Consider the following 12,331-nt stretch of genomic DNA (forward strand, 5'->3'; position numbering starts at 1 on the left):
ATTTAAGTGTATTTGCTTTACATTATATTAGTTTCAGGTGTACAGCATAGGTTCAGTATGTTTACAGATTATACTCCATTAAAACTTATTACAAGATAATAGCTATAATTCCCTGTGCTATACAATATATCCTTGCTGCTTATCTATTTTATACATAGTAGTTTGTATTTTGTAATCCTGTACCCCTGTCACACTCCTCCTTTCCCTCTCCCCATGGGTAACAGTATGGAGGTTCCTCAAAAAAATGAAAATAGAACCATCAATATAATCCAGCAATTCACTCCTCTGTATATGTCTGGAAAAAATGAAAACACTAATTTGAAAAGATACATGTACCCCAAATATTCTATAATAATATCTTAATAATAAAATTTTACACTGAAGAATTTTTGAGAGAGAGAGATGACCTACCTGACTGATTATCTTGCCTTTGTATTTCTGTTTTCTTCTAGTGAGTCATTGTTGTTTAATTTCTCATCAATGTCTAATAATTTTTACATTTATTATTATACCGATAAATAGTTTTGTATGTAAGACAGTAAAGTCTTGATTTAGGTCTAGTTTATCTTTAATTATGAACTCTTTGCTTCTGCTAATTCAAACAGTTATCAAAACAATATATTTATAAGCAGTTTTCATTGTAGTTTTAATATCTATATACTTTTACTATTTTCTTTCACCTACAGGAATGGCATCAGGATTATAGAAAATTCAGGGAAACAACCATGTATCTCATAATTGGGCTAGAAAATTTTCAAAGAGAAAGGTAAGGCAAGATGGACACACATGAAAAGGAGAGCTTAATTTTTGTATTCTATTCAGATGTGACCTCATCTATAGAAAAGGTTTTTTTCACAGTGTATATTTTCAATAAATGTTTTACTTTAGAACAGTCTTAGATTTACAGAGAAATTGCAAAATTAATACAAAGAGTTCCCATATACCCCACATACAATATATTTTCCATTTTAAGCTAAATCTGTAAAGCTGGCATTATTGTCATTGTTTTTATCAGCTCTCAAACACTACAGTTGAAACTTAGAATGGAATAGGATTAGACTGAAGCCTAGAAGTTTGCTGGGGACCGAAGAAGCTGGTAGCCAGCAAATGGAATTCTTTGTATTCTTCCACATATACCTTCCAGTCACTAGCCTTTTTCCTGTTTTTTCTGAGTTTAATCTTGACTCCAAATTAGAGATAGCGTTTCTAATCTGTCTCTTTCTCTGAACTTCAAGGTACTATAAAAAATATAGCTGTAGAAAACTAATCACTTGTCTTGTAAATACTGCGACTGTAAATATTTTAGATTACTTCTCATACAAATTACAGATGGTTTTAAAGGAATTTCTGCTTTTTAAATTGCAATCATTGTTACTGAGAAGAAAAGGATACATATTGATTTATTGACCATTATAGATTATTCATTAATGTGTATTTACTTATCCATGTATTTCTCAATTCATATCCTTTAACATTAATTCACTTGACTAAGGATTTTTTTATGTGCTATATTTAAAATACACTGTAATACTGCCTCCAAGTAAAAGGGATATTGATTTCTGTCTTTTTTTTCCTTTTCTTTTTTATTGTGTAAAGTATAAGAAACCTCCACTTGAGGTAATAATGTTGTTGTTTTTTTAAATGCCAACATGGAACATTACTTCTAGAGCTATGCTGTCCAACATGGTGCCCACCAGCCACATGCAAAAATTTAAATTTAAATTAATTCAAATTTTTAAAGCTAAGAATTCGGTTTCTCAGTCACACTAGCCACATTTTGAATGTTCAGTAGTTATGCGTGACTAGTGGCTACTGTTCTGGCCAGCAGATACACCACTTCCATTATTGCAGGAAGTTCTGTTGGACAGTGCTGCTCTGTTCGTTGGACAGTACACAATGCCATCATTCTTACACTTATCAAAATCTTAAAAGTTATCACACAAAAGTAAAAAGTAATGTTAATACTTGGATACAAATTATTAAAGTCCTAGTGATTGTGTACTTTTAAGATAATTCACTTTGGTCACTGAAATAGAAAACTATTTTGATCAGTAGCTCTATTTTATTAATATTTTGGTCAAAGTTTTATTTAATAGGGATATTCTAATTAGCTTTAGGATTTTGGAAATTAAGTTTTCTGAGAAAAATATTAATATGGTCTTGCAATTGAATAGAGTATCTAAAAGGTATTTCCATTTTATAGGTAAAGAAACTGGGCTCCACAGTGCTGCAATAACTTTGTCAAGGTCACACGACTAACTAGGGAGAGAAAAATTGAAATAGAGACCTCTGTGTTCTTGTATAATTTAATGAAATCAGAAAAGGACAAAATGTATTCATTATCTCAATAGAATTAACAAGATGAGCCTGTCATTTTCTTGCTCTCTGCATAGCTTCTACATTAGCTTTTCTGAGTTAACATTTGTTAAAGGACTTTAAGTATAACTTGGAATTATGTTTAAATTTCATAATTTGCTTATTCTTAAATCTGTTCTTGTTGGTAAAGTGAATATTCTTAGCATAGCAAATGTGAAAGGTCAGCTAGAAAATTAGTAATGGTGACAAATAATATTTATGGAATATTGTAAAAAGAAATGTTAATTTTACCACTTTAAATATAGCGGTTACCATTACTAGCAGTGTATAAAACACTGCCAAAAGGTTCTGTCAAACTTGTTTTTAATGAAAACTTAGCACTTCAAAGCCATATATTGAATTATTTATTGGTGGGTCATTATTACTTCTCTGAGTAGTGAAATGAAATCATGTTTTTAGGAACCATAATTTTACAGCAGTAAACATGGAAGATAAAGAGAATCTGTCAGGCTACATAGTCTTATTTTATCTTAAATAAGAATTCGGTAACTGGACTGCTGAATTTTATTCTGATTACTTGAAATGTAAGCACTTTAAACGTTGATAAAATGTAGAACGTTTTGTGTACTTCACTAGAAAATTGGAACATGTTCATAGTTTCAGAGCTATTCTCAGAGCGATGACTCAGGTCTAGAAAGCCAGATATGGATGTCATTCAGGGGAGACCTTTCAACAGGAAACTTAATAGCTATAAAAGGGAAGGTAGATGTGCCAGCAAACTAATTCAACTTAGTGACGTAAAACAACATTTAATATTATTATCACTCTTTAAACAAAAAAAAGCTTTAGCTGAGACTATATACCCATATTATTTCAAAATAAGATTTCATACCCTAAGTTTTCTCAAAAACAGATTCCTGGGAAAAGCTGTTTTCAAAACATAACTTAAAAGAACTTATTTTTTATGAAGTAGTTTCAGGTGTGTAATTTGATTTGTTATGAATGTGTACATTAATTTCCACATAATTCTACATTTAACATTTGGACTATAGACTTGTTTCTGAGCACCTGAAATTAATAAACAGTAACACTGATTGGCAGTAAACATTGTTTCTGTACAGTATTTCACTTTTTAGGATGTTGCATTTTTCTGAATTTGTGAAAAGATACGTTATGATTGGAAAGTCTGACACATAGGAAATATCTTAAAATATCTTTCATATTTCAGTTATACAAATATATAGCTGTATATATTTTTTCCTACAGCATGTTAGGAGAAGAATAATCATTTTAGAGACAAATATAGTACTCAAACATTTTTCCCATATCCTCTTTTTAAAACCTAGTTTGAACTACTTTTTTTTTTTTTTTTTTGCGGTACGTGGGCCTCTCACTGCTGTGGCCTCTCCCGTTGCGGAGCACAGGCTCCGGACGCGCAGGCTCAGCGGCCATGGCTCACGGGCCCAGCCGCTCCGCGGCATGTGGGATCTTCCCAGACCGGGGCACGACCCCGTGTCCCCTGCATCGCCAGGCGGACTCTCAACCACTGCGCCACCAGGGAGGCCCCTAGTTTGAACTTCTTAAGGTCTAGACTTATATCAATAACATATTAATATTAACTATAAAACAAAGGCCTAACCCTGCCTGCCTTTTATGTTAGTGTTTTCTTTTGTCTGTTTGTATCCCACTAGATTTCCCAGATTTAGAAGCATTTTTTCCCTTCTACTTCACCCATCTCCTTTGGATATTCTCCCCTCTTACATTTTTCTCAATGAGTAGAACTGTGCCCTCACATAGAAAAAAAAACCTGACTAAAAAAGAGTCACTGAATGAATCGAGTGCTGTTCGTTATAAAGGAAAAAAGTAATCTGATCCTTCCCTCAAACAAAAATGACATTATGTTGTTTAAAAAGTAGATCGTTGGGCTTCCCTGGTGGCACAGTGGCTGAGAGTCCGCCTTCCGATGCAGGGCACGCGGGTTCGTGCCCCGGTCCGGGAAGATCCCACATGCCACGGAGCGGCTGGCCCCGTGAGCCATGGCAGCTGAGCCTGCGCATCTGGAGCCTGTGCTCCGCATCGGGGGAGGCCGCGGCAGTGGGAGGCCCGCGTAACGCAAAAAAAAAAAAAAAAAAAAGCAGATCATTGACTTTCACATCAGTGTTAATTTTGAGTCTAAATGGAAATAAATACCAAGGAAGACAGAAGGAACTCTGAATTCATCAATTATGGCCTTTTTCTCAGTTTTTTCTTAATTCCTAGCTCTGTTTTTTGTTTGTTTTACTTTTAAGACAACTATCTGCTTGGTTTCAGATGCGGCTGTTACTCAAAAGATGCCTTCAGGCATACAGTGTATCTTCAGATGATACTTTTTATTTTAATGTTGTTCTGGATAATCAAAATTTAAATGTATATTTTAAATGCTTTAAAATTGTAATTGACCTTTTTTTACAAAGATAAAATAGTAATGCTATACTTTTTTTTTTAAGTTATATAGATTCCTTGCTGTTCCTTATCTGTGCTTATCAGAATAACAAAGAACTCTTGTCCAAAGGCCCATACAGAGGACATGATGAAGAATTGATATCACATTATAGAAGAGAATGTTTACTAGTAAGTTGAATGTACATAGTATGTGTTTACTTTATCATTTTGTCTTACATTGGGGCAATTATCCAGACTCATATATAAGTGATTGACTATTAATTCTGATGGGGTGTCATGATGATGTCTATAATTTGGGTCTATTCCCTTGAGGTGGGAAAATACACTCAATTCTTTATCCCTTCTTTAAGGATCTTAAGTTTTACAGATGATGAACCAGAAATGTTCTTAAAATGAGATCAGAATACTTACATTTTTATATTTAGATTTCTTCTCATTCTGCCATTCCCTCTTTTGATGACAGAAGAGGGGCTAAATGATGTGATGAATTATCATCATTATTATTCCAGAAAAAGAATAAATTTTTCTGAGTTTTTATAAATAGTATATTTGGTGTACATGATGTTAAAGGATTCATTGTAGTATAATATCCTTTTTTTTCACCTAGTCAATGGAATTTTTTTCCTCAAATATTTTTACTATCTATGTGCTGAAATATTATTGTTGTTATAAACTTTAAGAAATCTTTTTAGCAAGTTTTTTTTTCCCCCACCAGTTTACTCTCTAGATATCTGGAGTACTTTGTTAATGTTTCTTGAGTCAGTTAACTGTTATGTATAAAATTACAAATTCCATCTTTATACTTTTTTCTGATTAGATTTTATTTAGCTATTAACATGACTATAGATTGTGAACTTCTAAGTTGCAGTTTTTTTCTATAAAATATATAAAGGTATTCAAGAGTATGATTTTTGAATCTATATAGGTTACTTGGTTTATGTGTACTTTAAAAAACTTTAAGTAGGTGTACTGGTGAAATGTTTCTTTCAGTAGAACTACATAGTATATGTTAATTGTAGTCTGCGGTATGTTTTCGGAATTTTTGAATGGGAATATTAGAAGCTTGTGATCTTGTTATTTTTCTCTTAGCTGATTTTGCTGCATTTGAGTGTATTTTAAGACTTGAATTGTTGATGGTTTGTATCCATTAAGGATGGTATTCTTAATTTGGTCAGTTTCAAAAGGTTTTTAATCAACCCCTGAGAAGGAAGACCTGAATTATATATATTTCAGTTTAAAAAAGTACAGAGTTTTAGATAATTATATAAAATTTTGCATTGAATGAGTTAAAGCAGTTTTTAATGTAAAAACATTACAGTGTTGGGATATTGAAATATTTTGGTAAAACTGTTTTAAACATAAATGCAACCAAAACTTGATGGTTATTCTAAGACATTTATAAAATGGTAGAATGTGTTTCTTTTATCCTTTTAGGTTAGTAAACCAGCCACACTTTGTTGTTTCACATAGGGATTTAAATAAAACCTCAGGAGGATTATTTTAGTGTTCCTTTAAGGTTTTTCTTTTTTTTTACATTGAGTATTTACTGAGTGTCAGATTCTGAGGGATGCAAAGATAAGTAAGACCTGTTATTTATCCTAAGAGAATTCAATCTGGTGAGTGATATACACAGATAATTTTTATATTTCAGAATAAGTATTATTATGAGAAATATGCAAAATAATATGCCTGGAATTGTTGGGGAGAAGCTTAAGAGATAAGATAAACACTGATCTGGATCTTGATGGATAAATAAGAGTTTAATGCCTTGTAGAGAAGAGAGAAAAACGTTCCAGACAAAGGAATATCATATGAAAAGGCATGGAAAGTATACAACAGAAAATGAAGATAAATCCATTGTGGCTAAGTTATGAGGAACAGGATTAAGTGGAAGTGATGAAGCCAGCAGGATTTGTTGTCAGACTGAAGAAGCTTATGCACCATTCTAATGCATTGGTACCATTGTAAATTTGGTGTAAGTTTGGCATGATCAGGTTTTGGAAAATCATTCTGGCAGTAGTATATTAGAAGATGAACTGGAAAGGAGTAAAGATTGAAATGAAGAACGCTAGAGGAGATAGACAGGGAAGAGAGGGCGAGAGCCTCAGCTAAGGCAGAAGTACAATGAATATGAAAGAGAGGGTATATAGGATGGTAAAGGAAATGAAATCAAGGACTTGGTAACTATTAGATGAGTGGGAAGAAGGAAATAGAAGCATTAAGCCTGCCTGACTTACTAGTTCTGTCTTTGGCTTTCAGGACTCTTAAGAGAATGAATAAGGTTGGCTTTGAACATACTATGTTTGAGTTGTTTCTAGGATATGTTTTGATTTAGTGAACTTAACATCAAATGAAAGTACTTGTTTGCCGAAGGTTAAATAATTTGCTTAGTGGCTGAATTGGACTTTGAGCATAAGCCTCTCTACAAAATCAAGATAAATTGCACAAGAATGACATAACATAACCATAAGAAATAATGGAATTTTTGTATTTGAAATTCAGCTTAAAACTATTTAAAAATCATATTTATCATTCTGTAAACATAAGACTTCAAACATAAATGTCTTATTTTACCTGTACCTTTTTATCTGTCTCCTATGTCTCTGTTTCTTATCGCATGGATTTCTCTCTTCTACTCAATTAGATGTCAGCACACTTGGCCTGTGCTCCAGCCTACCACTTGTTTTTATAAATAAAGTTTTATTGAAACATAGGCATGCCCATTCATTTACATATGGCTGCTTTTGTGCAGCAATGGCAGAGATCAGTCATTGCAACGAAAACGATATAGCCCTCAAAGCCTAAGGTATTTCCTATCTTGTCCTTTACAGAAAGAGTTTACTGATCCCTGTACTGTAAGGGACTGTAAGCTCCATGAGAGTTTTCTGTATTAATCACTTGGGTACCCCTGCATCTAGAACAGTTTCTGGCACATGGCATGTACTGAGTAAGAATTTTTTGAAGGAATAAGTGAACTAATGGATTACCTTTATATTTTGGATCACAAAATATAACAGTCCCTTAGAGTTGACATTTATGGAAAAGATGATGAGTCTTTCAAAAATTTCTTCGTTTTTAAAATTACTTTGAGTGCTTGTCAAATTTTAGAATTGGGGGCAATTCACCTGTGGAGAACAAATTTTAAAATGGTCCCTATAGTGATGATCAAAGTAAAATAAACTGAACTTAGCTTTAAAAACATGGCAACATTATTTCTCCCACTTCTTTTTTCTTTTGTTTCTGTTGTTATATGCATAGCCTTTTCTAAGAGACTTTTCTTGCTCAATAGGTTGAGGTTGCATTTTGTGACTTCCATTTGTTCTAATACTGTCTGCGAACATGCTTGTTATGTTGCCTTCAGTATTAACACTTACATTTTTATTTAATTAAAAAAGGAAACAAACCTGTTGTTCTTTTTTTCATTGTGTCAAGAAATTAAATGAACAGGCTGCAGAACTGTTTGAATCTGGAGAGGATCGAGAAGTAAACAATGGTCTGATTATCATGAATGAGTTTATTGTCCCATTTTTGCCCTTGTTATTGGTGGATGAAATGGAAGAGAAAGATATACTTGCTGTGGAAGATATGAGAAATCGATGGTGTTCCTATCTTGGACAAGAAATGGAATGTAAGTTTAAACAATGCAGGTGGACACCTGGGGTGTTGGGATTAAAAGCAGTTAGAATTAGATGTTAGTTATTATCATTTTTTGTGTTCTGTAACATGTTTATATTCGCATCAGTTTTTTTTCTTATTTACAAACTAAGCTGTGCACACTACTGTTGCCATTTATGTTTTACTTCTTCCCCCCAAATGGTCATGATTTTACATGTTTTGAAATGAAACATCAACTGACCACTCCAAATTAATAAATCTTGTTGAAGATAATTTCTCTCCCTGTCTATCTTTAGTTACATCTAATTGTTTATATTTGCAGCAAACCTCCAAGAGAAGCTGACAGATTTTCTGCCAAAACTGCTTGATTGTTCTACGGAGATTAAAGGTTTCCATGAGCCACCGAAGTTACCTCCGTACTCCACGCATGAACTCTGTGAGCGATTTGCCCGAATCATGTTGTCCCTCAGTCGGACTCCTGCTGATGGAAGATAAACTGCACATACTTTCCCTAAACACACTGTATAAACTTTATTTTAGTTTTTAACCCTTGCCTTCCTGTTACAGGGTTTGCTTGTTGCTGCTATAGTTTTTAACTTTTTATTTTAATCACCGCAGAAGACAAAAGGACTCTACAGACTTTAGCCAGACTGCAAACAAAGCTGAGAATCGCATGGTGCTCAGACTTTGTTTTAACCAGAACTGATGTATAATTACAAATCCAGTTGATTTTATTATGGCAAAACCATGCTTTTGCCACTTGTCTTTACAGTATTACTTTGCTTTTATCTTTTCTTTATCTACAGCTTTCCATTCAGTCTGGATCCTCCATGACTACAGCTATTTAAGTGTTCAGCACTGTGTACAATACATAATATTTGGTAGCTTGTAAATGAAATTAAAGAATAAAGTTTTATTTATGGCTAACTATGTGTTTGTAAGCAGGTATATTATATATTAGTGTATTTTTTTAGTTATATAAATGAATTTTGTCTGGGGATTGTTTAAGATTGGGTGATAAATAGATTAATACACACTTTTAATTTGCTACCTATGTGTTTGTAAGCAGGTATATTATATATTAGTGTATTTTTTTAGTTATATAAATGAATTTTGTCTGGGGATTGTTTAAGATTGGGTGATAAATAGATTAATACACACTTTTAATTTTGCTCTAATGTTAGCACATTAGAAATTTACTGAGTACTTGACACTTAAATATATCTGTATTTTTGACTAAGTTGTTAAACTTAGTATGGCACCTAAACCTGTTTTGAGTTCAAATCAGGTTTTCACTGAAGTGAGCGGCTGATATTTAAGTCAACCACACTGAAACTTTTAACCTTTTCTTAGATTAACCTTTTATTTTTTTATGTATTTACATATAATATAGCAAGGTGATTATTTCAAGAGATACCAGAAAAAAAGTACTTGAATAAGGGCTATTTAATAGTGAAACTTATAAGAAATATGTATATGTATATATACATACATACACACATGTATACACACACATATTCTTCATAATGGAGGACAGTGTTTGCATTATATAATCATTCTATTTTTGTAAATTGTATACTACTTTATTTGAAAATGTTCTCTACTAATCAGTGCTGTGAAATGAAGTTGATATTGTTGAACTAGAAGTTATGAGTATCTTACCTGCATTTATTTACCTCCTTTTCAAAAAGGAAAAAGCTGTAGAACATTTTGTAGATGGAACTGCTGTTTAAGATTGATGAAGTAATATTGTGAATGAAATTCAATGCTTTAAAGGTAATCATTGTTACCAACAACCTATTTTTGAATTTATAAAAATTCTTTATAAGTGATACTTTGTTAGTGTAGTAAAATATATCATTATACTATGTGTATGTTTCTTATAGCGTCGCCAAAGCTAGTGCTCTTCATAAGTGCCTCTCATAAAAGATGCTGGGTGGAAGAGGAACAAGAAAATATTAAACTGTTATATAATACTCCTTATAAAGGTATCAATATACTGCTAAGGTATTAATGACAAAGAATTGGTACTATTTCTGTTGTAAAGTTAGATTTTGCATATTAGAGCCATCAGAATGTGTTTTGGTTTAGATTTCAAATTCTCTACTGAGCAGAACTAGTGCTCTGCATTGGTTTTCAAGTCCTATTGCAAGTTTAGAAACTTCATATGTATCATCAAAGCATTTATAAAGTATCTTTCAGTGTTTTATGATATTCTACCATAATGGTAAAGTTGTTTGTGTTTATGTGTATAATTGACCACTGAGACACAAACTGCTAAACACCATATGGAAATTACTCCTTTTACAAGGCACATCCAGGTAAGTATTATTATCATATTTACTCTGTACTTAAAAGCCAGTTTATTCATTCCTAGTTATGAATCTGAAGTTCTTATTTAAAAAAGTGACCTTTTTCAAGACCTAGGGAAACAACTTGTTTTTATATCAGTTTTAATCTACTTTTAAGACTTAGGTTAGTGAAATTTTCTTAACATTATTTACTGGATTAAATATAACTTATGGCTAGTAATTTAAAAATTGAAACCTCATAGAACTGTTGTCCATGGCAGATTTCACTTTGATTTAATGACTCTCATTTTGATTACTATAGTACTCCCTCCCCACTCCCCCAAAATAACATTTTGAAATAATTTAGGGTAGAATTCAAATAGATAGAGAAGTTAAGAATTTTAGGAACTTGTTACAAACATCTTGTATAAGGAGACTGTAGCCATGAGTGACCCTGTGAGATCCCGTAATACTTTTCAGATTCGTTAAAATACAATACACTAAATACATTAAATAAGTAGTTCTCAAAATGTGGTCTCCAGACAAGCAGCTTTTCAGCATCATCTGGGGACATGTTAGAACTGAAAATTCTTGAGCCCCATATCAGAACTACTAACACTTGTTAAAACTTGAAGAGTTAACAAGTTTCAACAAGTCCTTCAGAAAATTCTCACATCTGCTGAAGGTTGAGAACTACAGCACTAAATAAAACTATCAGTAGCATTTTATGCACCTTAAATTGATGTTTAATTTCTATTTACTTTTGAACCCTCATTTCTTGGAAACTTTTCATTATTTCCCTCACTGGCAATTTCAAAGAAGTGACTAAAAATTATTTTGCTTAGTTTTAGATTTATTGAGACTAAGGTGGATTCTCTCCTCCTATATCTAATTCTCCAGAAGTTCAGTGTCTTTGTTTTATGATTCAGAATTGTTGACTTCGGCTTCTGAGTCCTATTGTCCTCCCTCTAAAGTACAATCACACAGCATACTTGGGAAGAGTAAGTAGGGATACAGTTGTATAATCTTTTTTTTTTAATTTACTTTACATTGTTAAGCAGATTAAATATTATTTGTTGTGCCAATGATAACCTCATCCAAAGCATGTGTATTTTTCTGCTAGGACTGCCATAATAAATACCACAGACTGGACGGCTTTAAAAACAAGTTTATTTTCTCACAGTTCTAGAGGCTGGAAGTCCAAGATCAAGATGTTGGCAGGTTTAGTTTCTCCTGAGGACTCTCTCCTTGGCTTGCAGAAAGTAGCCTTCTCACTTTGTCCTCACATGACCTTTTCTCTGTGCATGTGTACATCTCTGATGTCTCTTCCTCTTCTTATAAGGACACCAGTCATACTGGATTAGGGCCCCACCCATATGACCTCATTTAATCTTAATTATCTCTTTAAAGGTCCTGTCTCCAAATACAGTCACATCTGGGGGTAAGGGCTTCAACAAATGAATTTGGGGGTGGGAGACACAATTCAGTCCACAGTATGTGAAGGCCCACTTTATATACCTCCTTTGCAGACAAAAAAGTATTGTTACAACATCACTGTGCAAATATCTGTAGTTCTATTCTTTCATCTGCTTTTCTTTTACTCTCACTTTATTCTAAAAACCATATCAAAGTTATAGCAAACCAAGTTAGAAATTGCTCACAATGCA

General features: G+C 32.9%; 1 protein-coding gene across 2 annotated transcripts in view; it reads left to right on the top strand.

The window, feature by feature from the left end:
- USP25 (ubiquitin specific peptidase 25) overlaps positions 1 to 9,300 on the top strand; it is a 140,945-nt gene extending 131,645 nt beyond the window's left edge. Inside the window, exons 21-24 of one of the 2 annotated variants that reach the window (XM_007454290.1) lie at positions 687 to 766; positions 4,803 to 4,926; positions 8,191 to 8,386; positions 8,696 to 9,300. In XM_007454290.1, the coding sequence (XP_007454352.1) occupies positions 687 to 766; positions 4,803 to 4,926; positions 8,191 to 8,386; positions 8,696 to 8,868 (573 nt within the window). In that variant the 3' untranslated portion in view covers positions 8,869 to 9,300. The remainder of the gene's footprint in view (positions 1 to 686; positions 767 to 4,802; positions 4,927 to 8,190; positions 8,387 to 8,695) is intronic. The other variant, XM_007454289.1, reaches the window with a different exon arrangement.
- The last annotated feature ends 3,031 nt before the right edge of the window (positions 9,301 to 12,331 follow it).

Source organism: Lipotes vexillifer, unplaced genomic scaffold (genome assembly GCF_000442215.2).
Source record: "Lipotes vexillifer unplaced genomic scaffold, Lipotes_vexillifer_v1.1 scaffold729, whole genome shotgun sequence".
Lineage (NCBI taxonomy): Eukaryota > Metazoa > Chordata > Mammalia > Artiodactyla > Lipotidae > Lipotes > Lipotes vexillifer.